This window comes from Delphinus delphis, chromosome 3 (genome assembly GCF_949987515.2).
Source record: "Delphinus delphis chromosome 3, mDelDel1.2, whole genome shotgun sequence".
Taxonomy (NCBI): domain Eukaryota; kingdom Metazoa; phylum Chordata; class Mammalia; order Artiodactyla; family Delphinidae; genus Delphinus; species Delphinus delphis.
Window position 1 is genome coordinate 82,342,655 of NC_082685.1, and position 26,556 is coordinate 82,369,210.

Below are 26,556 nucleotides of genomic sequence, written 5' to 3' on the forward strand. Positions count from 1 at the left end.
TCATAAACAGTAGTTATTAGGACTCTACCATTGTTGTTTCACATCTCTTACAGAATAAATTACATTTAGAAATCCTTTGAGATTTGGAAAACTTGCTCTTTTCTGAAGTATCAAAGGATACTTTGATCAGAAAATACTTGCTTTTTATTTCATCACATTTTCTTCTTTTGTCTTGGCTGCCAAAAAACTCAGTGAGAAAAAGGTTTCAATTACAATAACTAGCCTAATTTGGATTATTTACTTCTCCCTCTCCCTGCTTTTTTAAAAATTCTTTTTTCCACTTTAATAGCTTTATTTTGTATGCATTTTCATTTAATTTGCCACAACTTCTCTTCCCAAGAAGATGCAATATAAAGTACAGAGAGATAGGATGTGTTATATATTAGTCTTCCCCTTCGAAACAGGTCTAAGTAAAACGAAGACTGAAATTGCTATATATATGTTCATAGTTTATGGTAAGAATGTTTAGAAGTTAGAAAAGGAACAAAGTTTGTGTCAGTTAGGATTTGAAACATTCTTACTATGTTTTTCCCAATTGTAAAACAAAGAATTTCTGTGATATACAGTATCTGTCACTGATAAAGAGCTGCATTTCAAAGCCTGTTGTTTTGCTTGTGCTCCATTCTCCTGGAGCTTTGGTGGTTCTTCAGGAGCTATCCCTGGATGCAGCTTTGGATCCTACCCCATGGCCCCTCCCTACTCAGAGGCATTGCCCCATCAGTACTGCCTTTTTTCCACCTCTCTCCTGCTATTCCCTCTTTCATCATAGAAATATCACCAGACTAGGCCAGCCCTCCTCATCCTCAGTACTCGACTATAATGTCAATCCTCAGGGAGGTTGTACCTGCCCTTCCAAATTAACATGTTCTCTTATATGCACACTCATATGTCCTCTCATTGATGCTTCCTATTTTTCTTTATAGCATATCTGTTTCTTTGCAAGCTTTATGTTAAGGATGTCTCCCTCACTAGACTGAAAACTCCATGAAGACAAGGAAATTTTTCCCTGGTTCCTCAGGTACCGAGTTTCCTCTACAATGCCTTCACTAAACATGCACTCAATAAATACTTTTGAATGATCAATAAATACATTTTCCTATAGACATGTATGTTATTCTACTTTTTAGTCACTAACTTGTAGTTACATATTCAAGAATGATGGTAATCTGCACCTTTTATTCATTTGCCATTATTAATGTCAGAAGTTTACATTCTTGTGCTTACACTGTAGTGATTCCACAGCAACATTGCTCCGATACATTTAGCTGAAGTAAGGGTCAGCGTTTATATGTTTGTGAAACATATACCATACTTACTGGATAATAATACTTAAGTCACCTCAGAGGTGCTCAGTGAGTATCAGTTAGATAGATGAGATTTGCAGCATCACTTTGAGAAAAGCCAAAATCCAATAAGAATATTTTAACTGTAAGAGCATGCAAAAAGGGGCTTCCCTGGTGGCACAGTGGTTAAGAATCTGCCTGCCAATGCAGGAGACACGGGTTTGAGCCCTGGTCTGGGAAGATCCCACATGCCGCGGAGCAACGAAGCCCATGCGCCACAACCACTGAGCCTGAGCTCTAGAACCCGTGAGCCACAACTACTGAAGCCCGTGCACCCAGAGCCCATGCTCTGCGACAAGGGACGCCACCGCAATGAGAAGCCTGCGCACCACAACGAAGAGTAGCCCCCGCTCCATGCAACTAAAGAAAGCTCATGAGCAGCAACGCAACGCAGACAAAAAAAAAAAAAAAAAAAAAAATCAGGCAAAAGGGTTTCATCTACAAAATGACATTTTGAATAATTACATTATTTTTCTTCTTCTGTAGTAGCATTAAGTTGATAGTTATGGCTGAATTAATTTCTTCACATCCTTTGAAGTTGATCTGAATATTCAATACAACATAAACATCAGGGGAGTTTGGGGAAAGACACTTGAAAATTCACCTGTTAGTTTTCTCTTCAGTTTCCTTCATGTCTAAAACATTCATAAATTGTATGGGGCATTGTAATAAAATGGAACTGAGTTGTCCAGCCTTAATAACTCATTAGCAAAGAGTGACCAAGCCAAAAGGCCTCCGTTTGTAAATGAAAGAGCCGCACTGGACTCCAGTAGTGAGCCTGAAGAGGACTGGGCCCGCTGCTGTCCCTGCAGTAAGGTTCCTACGTGAGCACCATTATTTAGATTATGGGTGTGGCTTGAAGTGTCTGGATAAAGCAAAGCTTTGCTGGAAAATGCTTGCTGGAGTGGCAATGTCATGGGGAAAGAGAGTAGGATGTTTTACAGAGAGGATAATTATGAATGTCACTGGGTAGGGAAACCTGTGGTGTCAGTTTAGAGTAGTTGATAGGTGAAGAGGTCAGGAAGAACAGTCAGACTCTAATTCTTGTTTCTGATTTTGGTACAAGTCTCCTGGTGTACAAAGTCAGAGTGGGGCAACATGGGTGCTTGCAACAGGTTGGAAATTCATTTTTCTATTTATATATGTGTACGTCATAAAAGTCTATTAAGTACATATTTCTAAGAATGGTCTATTTACTAGTGGTGGAAGTATCATTTTACCTATACTATTTTCCTTAGATTCAATCCATGGGTACAAAGGGAGTAACAGGTGGAGCACAGAGGGTTTAGGGCAGTGAATATTCTCTGTATGGTGCTATAATAATGGATATGTGTCATTATACATTTGCCTAAACCTATAGAATGTAGAACACTGAGAGTGAACTGCAAGGTAAACTACAGACTTTGAGTGATTATGATGTGTCAATTTAGGTTCATCAGTTGTAACAAATGTACGATTCTGGTGGGGGATGTTGATAACGGGGAGGCTGTGCATCTGTGGGGGTAGGGAGCATATGGGAATTCTCTGTACTTTCACCTCAGTTTTGCTGTGAACCTAAACCTGCTCTAAAAAATAAAATCTTTTTTAAAAAAGTACTTCAAGTTTTGTTGATTCTTTTAGATTTTCTAAATAGACAATCATGTCATCTATGAACAAAGATGGTTTCTTCCTTGCTTTCCAACCTACATGTTTTATTTCCACTTCTTGTCTTATTGCATTAGCTAGAACTTTCAGTGCAATGCTGAGTCGGGACATCTTTGACTTGTCCCTAATCTTAGAGGGAAAGCTTTGAGTTTCTCACCATTAAGCATGATGTTATCTGTGAGTTTTCTGTAGATATCCTTTATCAAGTTGAAGAACTTCCCTTCTATTCCTAGTTTTCGGGGAGTTTTTATCAAGAATGGGTATTGGATTTTGTCAAATTTTTTTTCTGCACCTGTTAATATGATTTAGCCTGTTGATGTAATGGAGTACATTAATTGATTTTCAAATGTTGAATCAGGCTTGCATACCTAGAATAAATCCCACTTTTTCTTGGTGTATAATTCTTTTTATACATTGTTAGATTTAATTTGCTAATATTTTGTTGAGGATTTTTGCATCTACATTCATAAGAGGCATTGGTTTGCAGTTTTCTTTTCTTATAGTGTCTGTCTGGTTTTGGTGTTAGGGTAATGTGGGCCTCATAGAATGAGTTAGGAAGTATTTTCTTTGATTCTATCCTCTGAAAGATATTGTAGAGAATTGGTAAAAATTTCTTCCTTAAATGTTAGGTAGAATTTACCAGTGAGCCCAAATGGGCATGGTGCTTTCTCTTTTGGAAGGTTACTAATTAGTTATCCAATTTCTTTAATAGATATGGGTCCATTCAGATTGTTTACTTCTTGCTTGAGTTTTGGCAAATTGTGTCTTTCAAGGAATTGGTCCTTTTCATCTAGGTTATCAACTTTGCTGGCATAGTATTTTTTAGTATCCTTTTAATGTTGATGGCTCTGTGGTGATGTCCCGACTTTCATTTCTGATATTAGTAATTTGTGTCCCCAGTCTCTTATTATTTTTTTTAGTTATCCTGGCTAGAGGCTATTGATTTCATTACTCTTTTCAAAGAACCAGTTTTTGGTTTCATTGATTTTTTTTTCCTACTGATTTCCTCTTTTCAATTTCATTGATTTCTGCTCTAATTCTTATTTCTTCTTTTTACTCTAAATTAGAATACATAAAAGTAATTTGTTATGGATTTTCAAGTACTTCATATATGAATATAAGATTTTTTTTGGTAATTTCAGTAATTCAGGGTTTACAAATACAAAAAGTTTTATCATTCCATTAAACACCACATTCTTTAAATTGCTGGTATTGTCAATTCAGGTTAAATGACATTGTATTTATTTAATGTTTTTAATTGTTAAATGGCATTTCTTTAGAATTCACATGATGAGGCTCAGTGTTAAAATTCCTGAAGTGATATTAAGGTAGAAATCTAATATCAAAACCAAAATCAAATCAATGCATCTCCAGAACTTTTTTTTTTTAGATTCCATATATATGTGCTAGCATACGGTATTTGTTTTTCTCTTTCTGACTTACTTGGCTCTGTATGACAGACTCTAGGTCCATCCACCTCACTACAAATAACTCAATTTTGTTTCTTTTTATGGCTGAGTAATATTCCATTGTATATATGTGCCACATCTTCTTTATCCATTCATCTGTTGATAGACACTTAGGTTGCTTCCATATCCTGGCTATTGTGAATAGAGCTGCAATGAACATTGTGGTACATGACTCTTTGAATTATGGTTTTCTCAGGGTGTATCAATACACTGCATCTCAAAACTAAAATCAAATCAATGCATCTCAATTTCCATTCCATGAAAATTCCATGTGAATATAAATGTGGTTTCTGGTACTCATGGAGAATAAGATTTTAATCATATGCAAATATAATAAGCTATTTAATAAACTCTACAATGGAAAAAGAATCATATTTGTACTGTGTTGGTTATATTGTCATAACAAACCATGCTAATTCCTTTTAGCCTACCCATCATTCCCGATATTTAAGAAAAGTTGGATGAATGAATGAAGAAAGTTCTGAATTCAGCCAAGCTGAGCTCTCTTAGTCTATTGTTTGACTTAACTTTGAGGAAAACAAGGATTATCTACAAAATGTCAAAGGAGGAGCAGGTTGATGCTTTCATTTTGAAAACATAGGGCACTGCTATTTGAGAGTCAGCCTCATCATCAGCATGCCTGGTAAGACCAGTCTGATTAATCAGCCCATGAGTGCTGCACTAATATTTATGACCCCCTAAAACTTGTGTTAAAGGGCAACTACTTGTGAAGAAATACAATAATTACATGGACACTGAATTTGGCTACGACGAATTTAAGTCTCCTCTCCAATTTCTTACTATTGACTCACATCAAGGGATGTTCAACTTTTGACACTACCATCATTCTGGATATAGACAAAGTGACAGAGCTGATTGCACGTGGAAGAGGTACATCTGTGGAGCTATCATTATTCCCACCTACTCTTGTCCAAAAAAGATTGAAATATGCATTTGTACATATTCCTAATTTGTTTGAGACAGACTTAATTTTTTAATTAAGCATGTAAAGTGCTTCTCTCTCATTATCTCAAATAAGCAGTTTTCAAGAACTGAATCCAAGAGTAAGAAAGCAAAGGCAAATATAAACAGGCACACCTGCTGCAATGCACCTGTGTCTTTTAAAAAGGTGTGACTCCCCCCCACCCCCCGCTATGTGATCTTTAAAAGAGATGTATCTCACTTGTCACATTTGAGTGTTAGCCCTTGAACTCCTTCCGTGCTTAGGCCTCTCTGTCTGCTCATCTGTGTCTCTGGCTTTGGGCCCAACATCGTCTATAACATAATATGGTAGAAGAAGGCAGATGGCAGAGGGATTAAGAGCATAAACTCTGAAGTCAAGTTTTATTTTGTGTTCTAATCTTGATTCTGCCACAAACCAGCTATGTGATCTTAAAAAAGTTACCTAACCTTTCTGAATCTCAGTTTCCTTATCTGTGAAATTAATGTAAAGAGACTGATAGCCTTTGAAGATTAAGTGAAATAATTTACATAAAGATTTTAGCAAAAGCTTGGTCCACAATAAGTGCTTGATAACACATGGTAGTGATGGCTGGTACTATTACTATTGAGATAGTTATTATTAGGTCTTAGTCACATGTGTTCAACTGTATATTCCTCTCAAGATTCTTTCTTCTTTCAGTTTTCTAGCAGAGTAGAGCATAAGCATTTAGTTCCTTCACTAAATGGCCCATTATATATAAATAGAAGGTATGATCGATGTGAATCAGTGTTAACAAGGCTCTTCCTCAGTGAAATTCCACTAACAATAAGATGGCATTTCTGGAATTCTGCAGGATCAAGAGCCATTAAGACTTGAGTGTGGCTAAGCTTCTGTAACAATAATTTCACAGGCAAAAGTCAGGATGGTAATTTAAAAGTTAGATACTGGGATTCTAGATAGGTTCCAACATTCAACGGAACATTTCAAAGAATAAATCACACAGATAGTCAGAACCTATGGCACATTCAACATATTATTCATAGAAATCTAAGTGTTTTAAGGTTAAATTTTGAGAAGTAGAATCCAAGAGTAGAATGCAAAGTGTATGTGTGAGAAATTATGTTTTTCAACATGGATTTTCCTCTATATCTATCATCATGTGAAGTGCTACAAAATTAGATATCTTTTCCAAAACACAGATAAATACGCTATGTATATTTATTTAGATTCTAAAAGACATTATATTCCATGAAATGTGCTCTCCTGTAGAGTTGGGTTAGCATTATCATTTTTGAAAGTAATGTGATTTAAGTGTCTTGAATTATTAAATGTGTTTGAAGTCCTATTATCTTTTAAAAATCAGATGATCTTGAAGTTATTTTTGTTTTACAATAAGTGCTACTGGCAAAGTTGCTTTTCATAAGAGTTTTATGGGCAAATAAATATCTATGAATCAATAAGAAAAAAATAAAAAGTAAAAATGAAGGATACGAGGCCAGTTCTAAAATATTCCCTACACTCAAAATGCTGGTATCCTAAACAAGTTTTTGTAAATAACTGGATTCAAGTCAATGAATATATATTGTACCTGTTTGTGCCATGAATACAAAGGCATATGTGGGGTGTGGGGAAAGGTGGTAAAGGGCAGAGGAAAAGGATGACAGACACAGATAGATAAGTCATTATTCCTGCCTATTCCAGGAGACAGGACCATGTACAGCTAACCATAATACAGTGTGGTTAGTGCTGTATTACAGTGGTAGAAAACGCCATGAGAGTGCAGGGAAGAAAGTAGATTTGTTAAAATTCTAAATTTATATCTCTCAGGAAGAGAAAAGCACAGAAAATTATCAAAAGCCTACAAGACTGCTTAACTTAATGGACTTCTGTACAGATTGAAACTTAAAAGACCCAGAATCCCAAAGGCCAATAAGGAAGACCTGCACAGATGCCTGGCAATGTGGTCAAGCCTAGACTGGGAGTTTTAACAGCTTTGGTTCCACTGTTTGAACAGCCTCTCAAAGCTTGTTTGTGCACAACTGTAAAATGGGGGAAATGCTATTGCTGCTTTCCGAATAGGAAAAGAGCTGTGAAAACTGACACGTACCTGCTTAAGTAATTGAACTTCAAGGATAAAGAAGGGATTCATAGACCTCTAAGCAGAAAAAAGCAGATCATCTCTAAGAAGGGAAGTATCAAGTTGATGTCAGATTTCTGCAAGACAGCTTTCAGTGCCAGGAGATTACAGACGAATGGGTACAGACTGCTGAGGTTAGGACCAAGTGTCCCACAAATGTTACAAAATGTCCTGCAAATTTAAAGTGACCATAAAAGTCATGGAAGAACTTGGGGAATATATTGTTGCTATACCCTTCTGGGAACAGAAAAAACAAACAAACCCAAAGCAAAACAAATAAACAAAAACCCCTCAGCTACTTGAATAAATCCAGCCAATTAAGAAATAAAGAGAAAAAACTGTGGTAAAGGCCTGGTAATGGGCATCAAGTCCATTTAAAGGTAGAACCCAAACAAGTAAGATGCAGATTATAAATGATGTAAACCTTACCGGTATAAAACAGAGATATGACAAGAGAGAATTTGAAGGCGGACGTCAATGGAAGGAAGTGAATGTATATTAATTTCCTTATTTTTCCCAATGGAGAGAAAATATATAGTGCCTAAGTTTAATAAAATATAAAATAGAGGTTGAACGATATTGTTTAAAGTTATAAAAGGAACCACCAGAGAACTAAAAATATAAATGCACACACAAGTTCACTAAAATAACAAACAATAATAATATGTCCATGTAAAGAGCTATCAAACAAACAAATGTGGATTAAACTAACAAAGACGGATCAATAGTAAGTGTGGGTTAAAGAGCTATTAAACTAAGAAAAGGACAAGAACAAAACAAAATGACCGCAAAAGTATTTTAAGAGTAATTACATGAGATTTTAAGTATATATAGAGAAAGAAAGAAAGAGAGGGAGAGAAAACATGATAGGACTTCTTAAGAAAGATATAAAAAATATAAAATCTTAGAACTGATGGAAAAAAACCTTACAAATTTGATCCCCTACGATAAAATTATGCAAGACAACATAAACAAAGCAAAACTAGGAGAAAACATTTACTCTACTATCCATCTGTCTATATGATATGGATTATACATAAAGATATATATAAGATTATACATATATGATCAAGACTAATATTTGAATATATAGAGAGCTCCTACATACCAAGAGAAAAACACATAAAAACACATATAAATCACCGAAAAACAGAGCAAAGAATAGAGAAAAGAATATAATGATGAGGATTGGTCAGATGCACATGCTGTTAAAGAGGAAGATTCCAACTATTAGCAATATTGTAGATTGGTAAAGCCTTGAAATTTAGCCACATCCATGAAAGAATGTAAAATGAATATATTAATTGTCTAACAGAAGCCACTTCTTGGAATGTATCTTAAGGAAATATTTTCACTTGTGCATAATATGCCTCAAGGATATTTATTACTATATTATGTATAATTTTTAAAATTGGAAAAAAGTTTAATAACCATGTAGGAACTGGATAAATTACAGAGCTCACAGTATGAAAAACCACATAGCAACTAAAAGAATGAAAAAGATCCATATGTATTAAAATATTGTAGACAGAATTATGGTCCCAAAGAAGACTCCATTCTCCAATTCTGGGACTGTGAACATGCCAGGTAACATGGCAAAGAGACTTTGCATATGTAGTTAGGATTACGAATTACTGTTGCCTTAAAATACAGAGATTATCCTGGATTATCCAGATGGGCCCAATGTAACTGTATGAGCCTTTAAAAGCAGAAGAGGAAGACAGAAGAGTCAGTGAAATAGATTCAAAGCATCAGAAGGATTTGATGTGCCATTGCAGGTGAGAAGATGGAGAAGGCCAAGTATCAAGGCAACTACAAGGAACTGAATTCCTCCAAGGAACTGAATGAGCTTGGAAGCGGATTTTTCTCCAGAGCCTCCAGAGAGAAGTGCAGCCCTCATGATGCCTTAATTTTGGAATTGTGAGAATCTAGTCATGCCATGCCTAACTTTTGACCTACAAAATTGTAAGACAATATATAGTGTTATTTTAAGTGTTCAAGTTTGTGGTAATTTGTGATGCAGCAATAGAAAACTAATACATAACTGGAAAAAATTTCCAAGGCATATTGTTAAGCAAAAAAATAAGTTAGAGAGAAACAAAAAAACAAATGTATGTAAGTATATTGCTTTTTTTTTTTTGTGCCGAGATGCCACACATAGCCTCAGCCACATGCCATCATTCCTCCTTTTTGATCACTGATCTGTGTTTCAGCTTCTTTTCTAAGATATGGCAAATAGTTTTGAAAACCTCTGAAAATACTTGTTGTGGTTAATACTCTGAAGTAGCAGAATTGATTTCCTAACGTATGAAAAAAAAAAAAAAAACCTCCAGGAGAGAATAATAGAAGAGCATGAGAACACAAATTAAGTGCTACACATTAAAAAACAAACCAAAATACTTGTCAGTAAATGAGTCTTTGAAAGGCCTGAAAACCAATGACATTCAAGTTTATCCTTGAATGTTGAACTTTGGATTCCTAATTTACTTTCCCATAGAATCCACATTTCGAGTTGATTAGAGCGGATACATTATGTTAGAAAACGAATGCATCACACCTTGATTGGTAAGAGTAGGTTGGTCTGGGTGTAATAGGCAGAATTCTATGAATGATCCCTATGTGAACTTAGCTCTTATATTAAATGCTCTCCCTTCTGAGTGTGGGTGGAATCTACGAATAGATAAGGCAGCACTCCTAGGATTATATTAATTTACATGACAATAAGGAGGTTATTCAGACAGGTTTAATCAAATCAAATGTACCCTTGAAAAGCAGAGTTTTCTCTGGCTGGCAGCAGAAAAGGAAGTCAGGGATTTGAAACAATTTAGCTTTGAAGTTGGAGGGAGGCATATGCCAAGGAATGAGGCAGTCCTTAGGAGCTGAAAGCAGTCCCTGGCTGACAAGCAGTGAGGGAACGGGGATGTTGGTCACACAACCACATGGATGTGAATTTGGCAAAGGAGCTTGGAAGCTCAATGAGTTTGGAAGCAGATTCTTTCCTAGAATTTCCAGATAATTACCCGGGACAACTAACAGCTTAGTTTCCACTTTGTGAGACACTAAGCAGAGAACCCAGTAGAGCCCCCTGGACTTAGACCTACAGATCTGAGAGATAATTAGTTGTTCTGAGTTGCTAAATTTGTGGTAATTTGTTAGAAATAGAAAATGAATACACTGGGTATTTTGCAGTTAGCAAATGGTAAACTAAAGAACATAAACTCTTGGCACACACGTGCCATGTGCTCTCTTATTGAGTGTATAGTGTTAGGGTCTAAATATATGCTCAATAAATAGTTTTAGTTGTTTGGTTAAGTGGTGAGTAAATGCATGAATGAATAAATGAATGAATAAATGAATGAAGCAATAAACAATCTTTGGTCAGTCAAGTCATCCAACAAATATTTATGGAATGCCCAATATACACCATGAACCATTCTGAGTGCAGGACATAGTAGAAAGAGGTTCAAAACACCCGGTAATTTATATTCTAGTTTCAAACAAGAGCTCAAAATTCTCTGGACTAGAGCTTCTCATGTTGGTGAAACAGAAGGACATTGGAATGCTGTGAATGAAGGCCCATGGAAAGAGGATCATGAGGTCAGCAGAAGGCCTTTCCAGGCAGGACTCTGAGGGCCGTGCATAGAGGGTGGCTGTGATGGGGAGACACTGGAGGGTTAAGGGGGGAAATGGTGTGATATGATGTATGATTTTATCTTGAAAATCAAGATGGATCCTAAACATCCAAAGAAAGTCTTTTAAGTAACACAAAATAAATCTGAAGAAAATTGATCACTACAGAGATGCCAATGCAATAATCTCCAACTTGCAGGTCTGCTGTATCAAAATTAGAGCTGAAAGTTACACAGTGCACCCCCCGCCTCTTATTTGCAGGGGATACATTCCAATATTCCCAGCAGATGCCTGAAACCGTAAATAGTACTGAACCCTATATATACTCTGCTTTTACTATACATACGTATTTATGATAAAATTTAATGTACAAATTAGGCAAAGTAAGAGATTAATAACAATACCTAACAATAAAATAGGATAATTATAACAATATACTGTAATAAAAGTTATGTGAACGTGGTGTCTATCTCTCTCTCATATCTTTTTTTTTTTTTTTTTGGTGTGTAGAAACTCTATTCTGTTTCTTTAATCACTTTACCTCTCTCAAAATATCTTGTTGTAAAAATTTAATGCCTTTTCCATCTTAAGCATTTATCATGCACTGCGGCCATAACTTCTGCAGTTTCAGGGGTTACAGCAAAACTAGCATGGATTTCTTTTTCCTTCTTCACAATTTCATGCATAGAAGATTCATTCTTACCATAGATCTTAGTAGATCTTACTAACCTCAGCACATGATTTTTTTTTCTTTCTTATTAACCCAAGAACTTTGAACTTTTCACTTAAAGGAGGCACTTTTTGGCTCTCTTTGGCATATCCGAATTGCCAGTAACACTACTCTTGTGCTTTAAAGGGGGCCATCACTAAGTAAAATAAGGGTTACCTGAATACAAGCACACAATACTGTGACAGTCGATCTGATAACCTAGATGGCAACTAAATGACTAGTGGGATATGCTAGACAAAGGGATGATTCATATCAGGTGCGGGATGGAGCCAGACGGTGCAAGATTTCATCACGCTACTCAGAATGGCGTGCAATTTAAAACTATAAATTGTTTATTCCTGGAATTTTCCACTTAATATTATTGGACCATGGTTGACTGCGGGTAACTGAAACTAAGGAAGGCAAAACCTCAGATAAGGGGGACTACTGTACTTTCCGTTCAACATATACTGCGACATAAAGAAAACAAAGGACAGTTAAATGTGAATCTTCCTTGTCTACATTCCAAATTATGTATATATACTATTCATTTTCTTGGTGGTCATCATTTGCCACTAAAATCATGCAACTTATACATATCTGTAAAAACACGTGGAACATTCTATTAATAAAATCTGAGTTTTGACTATTTTTATGTGTCCTGAGCACAGATAAGTATTGATAGTTATCTATTTAATCCACCAACTGTTTATAACATAATAGGGAGAGCCATGACATTCCAGCAAAATTTTATGGATTGATGAAATGTAGGGAACCATTTCCTCGAAAAAAATAAGCAGAGCAGGCTCTGTAAACTTTAAGCAAAATAAATAATTGGGAGGAAACACTGAGGTCAGAAATCACAGAAGATTAATATTAAATATATGGCATGTAAAATGCATTAGAATTATTTCACACTACTTTCATGAGCCAAAAATAAAGAGGATATTGCAAAGGGGCCTTAAATTACATTTATAAAAGGCAGAAAGATAAACTGGAACACTGGAATGAGAAAGGGTACTCTTGTCCTAGGTCAAGAGAACATTTTGAAACCTCTGGTGGTTACTGAAATTTTTCTTTAAAGTAGGCAAAAAAGTTAGTAAGAATTGTTAGTATGTCCAACACTGCATATATTGCAATGGTGGTTCCATTTCTTTAGATCTTTGGATGGTGATGATTCTCTGGAATTTACAAAATAAAGATAGGAAGGGAGAGAAGGAAGGAGGAAGGGAGAGAGGTTGAAAGTAAGAGAGAGGGGGAGAGAGAGACAGAGAGACAGAGACAAAGAGACAGAGAGAGAAGGTGAGAATAGACACATTAAGGGGACAGTTGCGCTTAGATGCATTGGAAACTGTGTGAAAGAATTTTTTCTTTTTTGTAGTTGCAATGTATTGGCCTCCTATGGCATTCAGTGTACTGTATTGAGGTTAGTGGTATGGACTGAATGTTTATGTCCCCCTAGAATTCATATGTTGAAGCCCTAATCCCCAGTGTGATGGTATTTGGAGGTGAAACCTTTTGAAGTAAGTAGATTTAGATGAAGTTTTGAGGGTGGAGACCTCGTGATGGGATTAGTGCCCTTATAAGAAGATGAAGAGACCAGAGCTTGCTCTCTCTCCCTTGTGAGGACACGGCAAGAAGACTGTAGTCTAAAACCTAGGATAGAGCCCTCACTAAGAATCTGACCATGCTGGCATTCTGTTCTGGGACTTTTAACTTCCGGAACTGTGGGAAACAAATGTTTTTTCTTTAAGCCACCCAATCTGTGGTATTCTGTTATAGCAGCCTGAACAGGTTAATATAGCCAGTGATGCTAAACACCTACAAAGAACTGCCCTGCCCAAATGAAACTAGTGTTCCTGTTGTTTCCATTGAGAAACTCTGAATCTTACCCAAAGTGAGTAAGCTGGATTTTTTGTGAGCACTCCTTATTCAGGAGCTACACACTTGAGATGGGACCAAAGACAGTGACTAAAACAAGAAAACCAAGTTAACCTTCTGTTTCCATGACTGGTGCAATCTACAGCTATGACCTAGGCCTCTACCTGTATGTTAATTTGACGTCTTCACTGAGTTCTATATTTCTCATTTATGAGGCAGGCAAAATACTTTGTAAAACTTTTGCAGAATTTGTTCTTGAATTATTTAATAATATTAAAATCAAAAGTCCATGTTCAAGGAATGAAGTTAACAGAGTATTATTATAATGTTGCCTGAAAGCTCTTCTTCTGACCCAGAAATAAAAAAAATATTTACCTGACTCTTTCAGAGGATTCATTTTTCCACACTACTTCTGAATTAACCATTCCCAAAATAAAAATTCATTTTTTATGTGTTAAAGACATCATAAGTAGAAGATTCACATTCATCCTTATAATACAAAATAGGACTTCATTTCCTCAAGGCAGAGAGTACTTCAGTTATGGGGCAGACAACTGTTACCCAACAGCAAGGATATAAATTTCATGGTCCCATCCCCATGCTCCAATAAATAATCAATGAAAAAACAACATAGAAATAGTTAGCTAGAATCTAACCTTAGTTACTCCACCATCCTTGGAGAGAAGCACACATACAAAGAAAGGATCATTGTTCACCTTCAAGCCACAATACTTTGATATTTCCCACATGATAATTCTTTCCTAAAAGGGGATCATTTTCAAAGGAATCTTTTTAGCTTGAGTCATTCCCTTGCAGTCCATAGGTAGAGATTGTCACACATAAACTATATTGACATAAAGAAGAGACTGTCCTCCTAGAACGCCCATTGTGGGTGGTAGAATTCTTTGCTCAGCTTTTTCTGAATTTTAGCTTTTCAGAGCATTCAGGGTTAGAGGAACAGAATACATAGATGTGAAATACTGTATCACAGCAACAGAAAATAGGCCAAATTGCCAATTAGAGTAAGGTTTGTTTAAAATAGAAAAGGTATCATGATAATATGATAATATCCTTCCTCTCATGGTTGATACACACCTGCTTGGAATAAGCATTTTTAAATGTAATTAAAACTTATTACTTTACTTAAAACCATATTCCCTTATAGCTTGAATTCCCATCTTTTTTCTTTTTCTTTATTCACATTAAGTCTTTGTAGGTCATCTATAGAAACAGAAAAAATGTGTGCCTTTCCTGACCTCATAAGGAAACTGCGGGTAGATCTCTTACTACATTTTGTTTCCTTTTTTGTGCCTTTTTTTTTTTTTAATACTGCCGCTGTTAACTAGAAAAAATTTTCCTACCCTTACTTGAGGTCATCCAATTCTCCTGCTCCAAAGTCAAGGATTCTGTGAATCTCATTCCTTTAGCAACTGAAGCCTGACAGAACAGCTGTGAATGAACCTCTAAAGACTGTAATGCAAGGACATCAAGTAAGAATCAGGTCATATCTACACAGTAACCTCATGTGCATGACATTTCAATGGGCTTTTGGAATAGTGAAGATATTCACCTCAATCCCAAGGTGTTTCCTTCAAAGAAAGATAAACTTAGATGTTATTTTTTACCCTCTTTTTCTTGTTAAATCTTTCCAGGCAGGGACTGTGTCTCATGTTTACTTTCTGTAGCTCTGCTCAGGACCTACAGTGCATGTTGTGTGTAGGGAATATGGTCATCCTGGGCTAGAGGCTTTGGTTGGTCTCTTAAAATGTTTGTTATTTTTTGCTGTTGTTTTTTTCATCATTTGTTCTCAGCTAGAGGAGAGGCAAAAGAGAGTATAAAAGGAAAAAAAAAAATGTAGGTGAAGGAAATAGGAATTGAAGAAAAAGTTCATTAGAGGAACTGTGTAACTGTATGGAAGAGAATGGAGTAAAGCCTCAGAGAGCAAGTGGGCAGAGAAGTGAGGAGAAGAGACTGCACTGTAATGTTAATAAAGGTGAGGAAGTTTGATGAGAATTTCTTATCAATCCTTTAAGTCCTCTTCTATGCATGTTCCCCACTCTAGTTTATTTCTCATAATCTCTAAGTCTTCACATCTGTAACATTCATAAATATTGGCAGTGAAGACCCAAGGGGAATCCTGGGCTTAGCTGTTAGCATATTTCATTCATAGAATCACAAACCATGTCCTTTTGGATGCTCTTCATCTCTTGACTGGACATTTTCATAACCTCTTAACTGGCTGCCCTGCTTTTGGACTTCATGCTCCCATGAAGGATGATGGTCCTGCAGCAGAAGTCTTTCACAGTCTCCTCACCTACAGATACATGGGAACTTCTTTCATGTAAGCCTCTCTGGACAAGATCCATACCTCTCGCTCAAACCCCAGTTCTCACCAAGTGTACTTTACTTTCTAGCAATATCCAAAGACCAGAAGTTCATGCCTTTGCATCTTTGGTCTATTATGTTCTATAAAAATTTGTGGGAGAAAAGGAGTATTCCTGGTATTCCCTTTTTTTCATACTGGCTGGCTACTAAACAGCAATTTTTCTTTTAAAACCCAACACAGACATAACATCCTCTGGCAAGATTTTTCTGACTCAGTTTCATTCTAGATGTTTTGAATAGGTTTCACCCTCCCTGATGTCTTTGAAGTTGCAAAACGCATCAACTGGTGCACATATGTCATCTTACAGCTGTGTGCTTATGTGTCTATCTGCTCTATAAACTAATGAACTTCTTAATCTCTGTATCCAAGATTCTGGCACATACCAGAGAATCAGCTAATGGTTGAACTGAATTACCGACATCATTTACAGAAAGAACAAGTCATTTAGAATGTAACAATTAACATGATATTTTGTATATAGTACTTGGAAAATTCCTAGATATTTACTCTAGAATTTATTGTGATTCCCTGGACTCAAAAGAGAGAAGGCCACTTAGAATTTGATAAACTTTTGATATCATTGTCGATAATGATGTACAGAAACATTTAATGAGAAAGGAACCTCCTTCCCAGGCATTATTTTTAGATCTCCAGGTTCCTAATATTGAGATATAATTTTCAGAATGTAGATTTTTTTTTGCTCCAAATATTTTTGATAAAATATCTATGCTATGCCTAAGCCACTGATCTATTTTATTCTATGTTTATAAATAAAAATATTAGAACATTAACAGAACTATTTGTTATTTCTTCTCTGGTGAATGTAATCTCTCAATTCTTAGTAAGAATATATAACCACTTTTACTTTTTACTGGTAAAATTATCATTATAGTGTTTTAATGCCTGAGCCTTGCATTAAAATCCACCCTCCAGAGATCAACGTTCAAATGGAAGTAACAAGAGACAAAATCTCCCCAGAAAAAAATGTAAATACCACAGGAACCGACAAACTTAAACAACAACCCCCCCCATTTTCTTTCTTAGTCTCTCATTGCTTAATTAAGTCCTCAGAAGAATCTTTCTATTGACAATAAGTGGACCCAAGCGAGAAAAATATTCACAAAAACAAAGAACAAGTGTCAGAAGCAAGCTTATTGTTAATGACCTTAAACCTCAGTGTCCCTTCAAATCATATTTAATCCTCATTTATCAGTATGTGGATGTGTGTTTTACGTTCAGTGAAATTCAGTTTTTAGAAATGTGAGGGACCAGAATCTTTTTATCTAGGAGTATGCCCTTCATGTTATGTTTAGATAGATGGAAAACTATACAATTTGCTCTGACCACAGAACCATTATTAGTATATACTCAAAAGTTTATTTAATAAGAAGTTCAGTATCTTTTTGCTTTAAGTAACAAGATATACAATTTAAAGTGGCAGAAATTTTGAGAAGCTCATTATCATCTATGAGATATCAAGCAGGAGAATTCCAATGATGTCTACTTTTTTCTCTGCCTTCTTCAACACTGTTATGTTTCTCTTCATAATAATAAGACAGCAAAAGCAGTTCCCAGCTTCATACACAGACTCCAATATGACAGTGAAAAAGAGAAAAGACCTTTCCTCCCCTGGTTCTCCTTTTATTAAAGAGAAACTTTTCTAATAACTCACAAGCAGACTGCCCATCAAAACTCATTGGTGAGGATCAGGTCATATGCCCTTGACTAGCTGCAAGGGAGGGTGGGAGAAGAAGTTTTAGCCTTTTCCATCTTTATAAAAGTAGATTGGTTCTGTCAACAGGAATAAGAGGTCAGGTGGAAGAAGGCTTAAACATGTCAAATAATGTAAAGCTGAATGACATATATACTGCCCATTAAACCTATAAATGTTATCAAGCATAGTACTTGGTAGTAAATATAGATAGTAATTTCTTTAAAATAAATTTATTTATTTTTGCCTGCGTTGGGTCTTCGTTGCTGCGCGCAGGCTTTCTCTAGTTGCGGCGAGTGGGGACTACTTTTCCACTGCGGTGCGCAGGCTTCTCATTGAGGTGGCTTCTCTTGTTGCGGAGCTCGGGCTCTAGGCGCGGGGACTTCAGTAGCTGTGGCAGACAGGCTCAGTAGTTGTGGCGCACGGGCTTAGTTGCTCCGCGGCATGTGGGATCTTCCCGGGCCAGGGCTCGAACCCGTGTCCCCTGGATTGGCAGGCGGATTCTTAACCACTGCGCCACCAGGGAAGTCCCTAGATGGTATTTTGTTTTTGTTTTTGCTTTTTTCTGGTACGTGGGCCTCTCACTGCTGTGGCCTCTCCTGTGGCGGAGCACAGGCTCCGGACGCGCAGGCTCAGCGGCCACGGCTCGCGGGCCCAGCCGCTCCGCGGCATTCGGGATTCTCCCGAACCAGGGCACGAACCCACGTCCCCTGCATCGGCAGGCGGACCCTCAACCACTGCGCCACTAGGGAAGCCCGATGGTAATTTTTTTAATGCTGCTGCACTTGTTTTGAATTCATTGACCTCTAGAACCATTTCACACACATTAGTAAAGACTATGAAGACTTTAAAGAATCTATGAATAGAAACAGAAATTTTGAGAATTGATTTTTGTTTTCAAATAACTTCCGGTACCATTTACTAAGCTATTGTCTCTCAACTTTATATCTGCCCTTCTATAGTCCACTTTGTGAAGTGGGGACTTGAGTTACAAGTGACACTTTTCCTCTGCTGGCTTCCTGTTTGGCTCTGCCATTAGAGGGCACTAGGAAGAGAGTGGAAGCCTTGAAGCGGATGAAGGGACTTGCTCCCTTTCTGAGTCTGTCTTTCTGCTTGTTCTTCCCATGTACCTTTGAAACACTTTTTAACCCCGCAGTGGCAGATCATTCCGATAGCAGTTGCTAATTCCAGTTTGTAGTTTTCCAGTGCTCACAGAACCAATCCCAGAGTCCCTCTTCAGTAACACCAGCACTAGCTGGCCAGAACATCGTTCTCAAAGGTCTGAGTGCCCGCTGCATGGGCAATGCCTCTGATGTCAGAAAAGAGACACCAGCCTAGCCAAGCAGTGAACTTTCACACAGGTCTATAGAGCACCTCCTTTAAACTTCTAAATTTTAATAATCTCAACTTCTTTACTTGGTTTCTCCAGTCCAAGAGGAGGCTGCTTCTCGAAGCTGCTCCCTCTGCAATACATTAGCTTAGTGTTCCCCTTTTGCCTTTCCAGTTCTTCACTATCTAGTCATTAGTTCTTTATCGATTGATTCTCTAATAGGCTAAATTTGTTCTTTTTTTAGGGGAGATTACAGGTTTTAAAAAATTTACCAAAAGGAGCTTCGACTATTTCTGCATCCTTATAATCATGTCCATCTCCTGTTTTTCTTTGATGTTCAGATACCATATTTTTTTCCATAACCTTAAAGGGTGAGATGCTTTTGTCTGCAACTCTTCACGCCCATCACCATAATATTTAAAACGATTTGAACAAAAAAAATCTCTGTGTTGGGATAGCAAACATATTTAATATTTTTTCAACCATTTCCTTTTATTTTATTAAGTTCAGTATATACTCCTATATTACAAGTTTCTCCAGGCTCCAAATTCATGGCTTTGAAATTAATACATTCCCAAGAGAACTGTGGTTAGCAAAAGAGGGGAGGCAGCATTAGGGGTGGAAAAAAGAGAAGGACAGTGATTTTTTTGAAAACAGAGGGACAGTAGGATAGCAATGATAACAAGGAAAGAACTAGAGGTGGTGGCAATAGTGAGCTGCCAGAGGAGATGAAACAGTCCCTGGTTATCTCTACAAGTAAATGGAAAAGGAGGGCTTTAAGGTTTGGCCTTGTGGTTTATGACACATGACACGATGACCCTTCCTGAATGTCCAGACTGACTGGACCGTTTAACTTGGGACAACCTTGAATTCATTTCAGGAAGATAGACTACTCAAGAAGGCTTAAAGATCTGCACTTAAAGACTAACTGAATGAATTCAAACGCAAAGCGGGAAACATCTTTCATATTCATTTTAAAAGCTTTCAAAAATGCTATTTAAAGCTAAAATGCAGAAGGAGTAAGATTACAGTCAGACAAATAGTGTGAAATATTTGGGGCAAGAATTGGGATGAAGTGAGGAGGAAGAGAAGGATTACAAGATTTGTTGCCTAAGGGGTGTCATTATGCCTGTGACATATTTCCCAAGAAATTTTTAATCTTGAAGTTTTCTACTTCTGTGCTTTCAAAAACCAGCCTAGATACAGTCTTAAAAGTGTGTGATTCAGGGGAAATGTGAGATATATCACTGATTACTTTGAGTTCCCAACTGTCTTATTTTTATAGCTATCTATAGCCATGTAGCTGACAATAAACTATATAATAAATGTCAGCTACTTCTCACAAGTTTTAAATTGTTTGCTTTCTACCTGTGAAACACTGAGGGAAATTAATTTTTTTCTCTAAGTTAACCCTTAGGGGCAGCAATCAGAGAAACTCTGATTTTTATAAAACTTCTTTCAAAGAATGTTTGACTTGAATGCGGTAACCTGCTTCCTAAACTGGAGCTTTGTAGAGCTTTATGAGTAGGTAAAATAACACAGTTTTTGTTTTAAATTTAAGATTAGCAGTAGACTAACCAATCCACCTTTGCAGACAAACAGAGTTCTAGGAACTCTAGTCCCTGTGTTCTATGTGGAGCACCTCCATCTCCATCACTATTGGTGGCTCTTTTATCCCTCAATTGATGTAACTCCAACAGGGGGAAAATCCTGATGCTGAAAGCATCCATTTCTCATTCACTGAATGAGAATTCTCCCAGTCAGCCACCCGAGGTATCACTAAATTGAAGCATGCCCACTGTGATAAGCCAAAAGAGTCAAGAGCTGACCTAAATGGATGGAGGCAACCAGAAAAAACATATTGAAGAAGGTAAGTTTTGAATGAAAGGAAAAGAATTAAATGATAGTAAGGGAGTAGAAAAGAATCTTATGAATGGAAGCAAATTACATAGTTTTGTTTCATATGAATTGAGTAGAAAAATGATTATAAGAATGTTTCAGTAAATGTGACATCATCTAGAAAGACAAAATATAGAATAGTGGTTATTTCTGACTATTTTGATAAATTTTCATTTATTTATTCGGCAAATATTTTTGAGCACCTACCATTGTCATTTGTCTTTTATTTTAGTACTCAGCTGTGGAGTGTATATGTATATATAGATTTATAAGATGTAATACATCTTTAAATGCATATTCTGAGTCTTAAGTTGCTTATCCTCTTTCCCTCTTTTTTGTAGATTGCTATGATTTCCATACCTTATCTCATTTAGTCTTTTCCACAACCCTGTTAGGTTGAATGTTATGCCTATTTTACATGCAGAAACTGAGGCTCAGAGGTATTTAGTGATAGACCCAAGCTCGCACATCTAGAAACGGAACCCAGCTCTGTTTGACTCCCAAAGTGCTCTTTTTTTTAAAAATTAATTAATTTATTTTTGGCTCTGTTGGGTCTTCCTTTCTGTGTGAGGGCTTTCTCTAGTTGTGGCGAGCTGGGGCCACTCTTCATCACGGTGCGCGGGCCTCTCTCTCTTGATGCGGAGCACAGGCTCCAGACGCGCAGGCTCAGTAGTTGTGGCTCACGGGCCCAGCTGCTCCGCGGCATGTGGGATCTTCCCAGACCAGGGCTTGAACCCATGTCCCCTGCATTGGCAGGCAGATTCTCAACCACTGCGCCATCAGGGAAGCCCCCAAAGTACTCTTAACTGCTATACCAGCTGCCTGCCTGATTTGAGGAAAGTGATAGTGGGCAACTGCCAGCAAGTTTACTTGAATAGATAATCTATGGAACACAGTAGTGAAAAAAGAAGATTTAAAATGAGTATTTAAGTAAGCCATAAAACTACCATTACTGAACTCAAAAGGGACAAAATGAAAACAGTGACTGCAAAGGAGGATTGATAGACATATACAGATGTATATTTAGAGATAGGAATTGGAAGCAACCAGAAGTGTTTTTTAAAGTCATGCTAGAAATAGTCATAGCATGACATAGGGAGCAGGACTATGTTCATGGATACTTGAAGAGAGATTCAACTGAAGTTGGGAAGGTGGATGTGAGGAGAGAAGGTGATGGAAAAGTTAAAAATGATCCCCAAGTTGGCAAGCTTAGGAAGCCAAGATGGTAAATATATTGTATCTGATAAAAAATCTGGAATGGAGTGGTTATTTTAGGTGTGGTGAAAGATGAATTTGATATTCAAAATTCATATAATCAGGAACTGCATTGTGTATTTAAAGTAAAATTCCATGGCATCTTCTCCAGCTTTTATCCACCCCAAATTCAAACTTTTTTTTTTTTTGGCCTCTCACCGCTATGGCCTCTCCCACTGTGGAGCACAGGCTCCAGATGCGCAGGCCCAGCGGCCACAGCTCACGGGCCTAGCCGCTCCGTGGCATGTGGGACCCTCCCAGACCGGGGCACGAACCCACGTCCCCTGCATCGGCAGGCGGACTCCAAACCACTGTGCCACCAGGGAAGCCCTTGCGCCACCAGGGAAACCCTCAAACTTTTAATCCCCCACCACAGCAAAAAGATCAAAACGCTTTATAGGAAAAAATAATTTGGAAAGTCTGGGTTATAAAGCCATACGAACTTGGCATTGATATCTCAATAATGGATTTTGTTAGATCACAGATCTTCTATTTCTAGCAGCCCTATGCAAAGATTGTGAAGACTGGATTTTTTTTTTTCCACCCACAATTGGTACATAAGCTTGTTAGGTATCAAGAGTCCTCCCTCCCTCCCTCCTTCCTTCCTTCCTTCCTTCCTCCTTCCCTCCTTCTTGTTTTGGTTGTAGGTAAAATTCACAGGACATGTACTTGTGTCACTGTGGCTCCTCAAGATATTGACTAATGATTTTAGTTATATAACTGACTCTGATTAATAGAATATATATTAATTCTGGGTATATTTTATAGATTTGTCTCTTTAACTGATCCTAATAAATATGTCCCTTTGGGCCCCATCCTGTTTATTCAGAGAATAATTTGTTCTGGATTTATATTCAATAAATAAATCACCAAAGTGTCCCAGGACATACTAGACACCACTAATCTATAGGAAGATTTGCACCAGTCGAGTCTGTTTTATTCAGGCAAATATTTCCTTATTAATTCAATACAAACCAACTTCTCCAAATTATATATATATTTTTTTTGGTAAATGTGTGTCCATGTTTCCATCATTAACTTACAAAACTTTATTCCAGTTTAAAATGTTAACATACTTCTCCCTTTAAAAAAAATAAAATTGTCAGAATTTTTCTCCTAATTTACTCATTTCTTCTCTTGAAAAAAAAATTAATAATCTCTATGCTCTAAGGTCTATATTTATCTCCTTGAACATTTTTCCACTTCCTTACCAAACAAGAAAAACAATAAAGAGATAAACTAAAGAAATGGAAAGAGAGAGAAAAGAACAACTATAGGCACCAAAGTCTGATCTGATTCATAATAATAGAACGGAAATGATTTTTACAAACTTATGGCATTACATATGAGGACTGCATCTTTCAGAGTTTGAGTTATCAATAGAAAATATAAATTTGTTCAACATTTTCTAGTAAATATTTCATACTGTTTTTCTGTAAATTTTACGGCTTGTCACAGATATACACTTCCTAAATGATGATTCTGTAAAAGGAAGACATTACCCAGAGTTACACTATTGCTGTCACTTCATACTTACAGCAACTGCCTCCAGGATTTGTTTGACAGCATCTGCAGCATCTCGTTCACTATAATATCCCTTTTCCACAATCCTAAAAAAAAAAACCATGAAATCCTTCTCAAACACATGCATCCAGTTGAGTAGATGTTAAAAGAAGTTAAATTAACGTTAAAGAAGATTTATCTAAACAATTGCAGCAGGCTACCATGACACGAGGGGAAAGATTTCCATAAGTTGGCACTCTAGAAGTCTTTAGGTTTATTTTGCCTAGGCTTGAAGTTTCCATCCTATTGAGGACAAAAAATTCTTTTTAAACTTTGTATTGCAAATCATTTAAAACATATACCAAGTAGGCAATATACCATGAACCATCCCATTTAACTGTCACACTGCTTCAGCAATTATCAATTCATGGCCAATGTTGTTTTATCTATCTAATTAATTACTTCCCTTCCTCCTTTATTATTTTAAAGCAAATATCAGACATCATATAATTTCATTTATAGATATTTAAGGAGGTATCTCTAAAAATAAAGGACCTTTTAAAAATCATAACTACAATGCCGTTATGTCCATAAATTACAATTCCTTAACATTATCAAATATGCAGTGTTTCAACTTTCTAATTGTATTAAACATGTTAAAATTTGTTTGTTTGTTTTTTTGAATCAATATCCAAATAAGGTTCATGCAATTGATTGGTTGATATGTCTCTTATTCTCTTTTTACCTGTAGCTCCTCTCTCCCATTCCCTCACTCACTTTCTCTCATCTGCTTTTCTTTTCCAAATAAATGACTTGCTCTTTTTGTATAGATTTGGGCAAGAAATTATTCTTTGAAGTCTTTGAATTATTCTTTGAATTCTTTGAATTAAAGTCTTTCCTTTTTTAATTTCAAGAATTTTCCTGAGTTAGAATATTTCATATTTATTTTCTTCCATTGCTTTGGTTTTTTTCTTTGGGGTATGCAATTACACACATATAAGAGGTTTTCTACTTTATGGACCCAAATAAACAAAATAAGAAATGAAAGAAGAGAAATAACAACAAATACCACAGAGATACAAAAAAAAATCATAAGAGAATACCGTGAACATTTAAATGTCAACAAATTTGACAACCTAGAAGAGATAGAAAATTTTCTAGAAACATACAACCTGTCAAGACTAAATCAGGAAGAAACAGACAATCTGAACAGACTGATCAGTAATACTGAAATTGAATTTCTAATAAAAAAAAAAAATACTCCCAGCAAACATAAGTCCAGGAGCAGACAGCTTCATAGGGGAATTCTAGCAAACATATAAAAGAGAATTAATATCTATCCTTCTCAGACTATTCCAAAAAATTTAAGAGGAGGGAAAACTCCAAAATTTATTCTCTGAGGCCACCATTACCCTGATACCAAAACGCCAAAGACAATACAAAACAAAGAAAATTATGGGCCAATATCTCTGATGAATATAGATGCAAAAATCCTCAATGAAATATTAGCAAACCAAATTCAACAATATATAAAAAAGGATCATACACTATGATCAAGTGGGATTTATTCCAAGGATGCAAGGACAGTTCAATATTTGCATATCAATCAATGTGATGCACCACATTAACAAAAGGAAGGATAAAAATCACATGATCATCTCAATAGATGCAGAAAAAGCATTTGACAAAATTCAACATCCATTCATGATAAAAACTCTCATCAAACTGGGTATAGAAGGAACATATCTCACAATAATAAAGGCCACTTAAGACAAACCCATATAAAAAAAAAAAACAAACCCATAGCTAATAACATACTCAACAGTGAAAAGCTAAGAGCCTTTCCTCTAAAGTCAGGAACAAGACAAGGATGTCCATGCTCTCCACTTCTATTTAACACAGTATTGGAAGTCTTAGCCACAGAAATCCAACAAGAAAAAGAAGTAAAATCATCCAAATTGGGAGAGAAGAGGTAAAACTAACTATCTGCAGATGACATGATACTATAATATAGAAAATCCTAAAGTCTCTACAAAAAAACTATAAGAACTAATAAATGAATTCAGGCAAATTGCAAGATGCAAGATTAATATACAGAAATCTATTGCTTTTCAATACACTAATAATGAACTACCAGAAAGAGAAAGGAAGAAAATAATCCTGTTTAAAATTGTGTCAAAAAGAATAAAATGCCTAGGAATAAACTTAACCAAGGAAGTGAAAGACCTATACTTTGAAAACTATAAAACACTGATGAAGGAAATTGAAGGTGATACAAAGAAATGAAAAGATATCCCATGTTCTTGGATTGGAAGAATTAATATTGTTAAAATTTCCATACTACCCAAAGCAATCTACAGATTTAATGCAATCCCTATCAAACTACCCATGACATTTTCCACAGAACTAGAATAAATAATCCTAATATTTCTATGGAACCATAAAAAACCCCAAGTTTTGAAAGCAATCTTGGGAAAAAAGAACAAAGCTGGAGGTATCACGGTCCCTGCCTTCAGACTATACTACAAAGCTACAGTAATCAAAACAGCATGGAACTGGTACAAAAACAGATACATAGATCAGTGGAACAGAATAGAGAGCCCAGAAATAAACCTACACACTTATAGTCAATTAATATATGACAAAAGAGGTAAGAGTATACAATGGAGAAAAGACAGTCCCTTCAATAAGTGGTACTGGGAAAACTGTACAGCTAC

The 26,556-nt window shown here is 36.4% G+C and overlaps 1 protein-coding gene across 3 annotated transcripts in view; it reads right to left on the minus strand.

Annotated features, from left to right (window-relative positions):
* CAMK4 (calcium/calmodulin dependent protein kinase IV) overlaps window positions 1-26,556 on the minus strand; it is a 219,659-nt gene that overhangs the window by 37,430 nt on the left and 155,673 nt on the right. For all 3 annotated transcript variants that reach the window (XM_060009032.1, XM_060009031.1, XM_060009030.1), the window contains one exon: window positions 23,874-23,946. In XM_060009032.1, coding sequence (XP_059865015.1) covers window positions 23,874-23,946 — 73 coding nt within the window. The remainder of the gene's footprint in view (window positions 1-23,873; window positions 23,947-26,556) is intronic.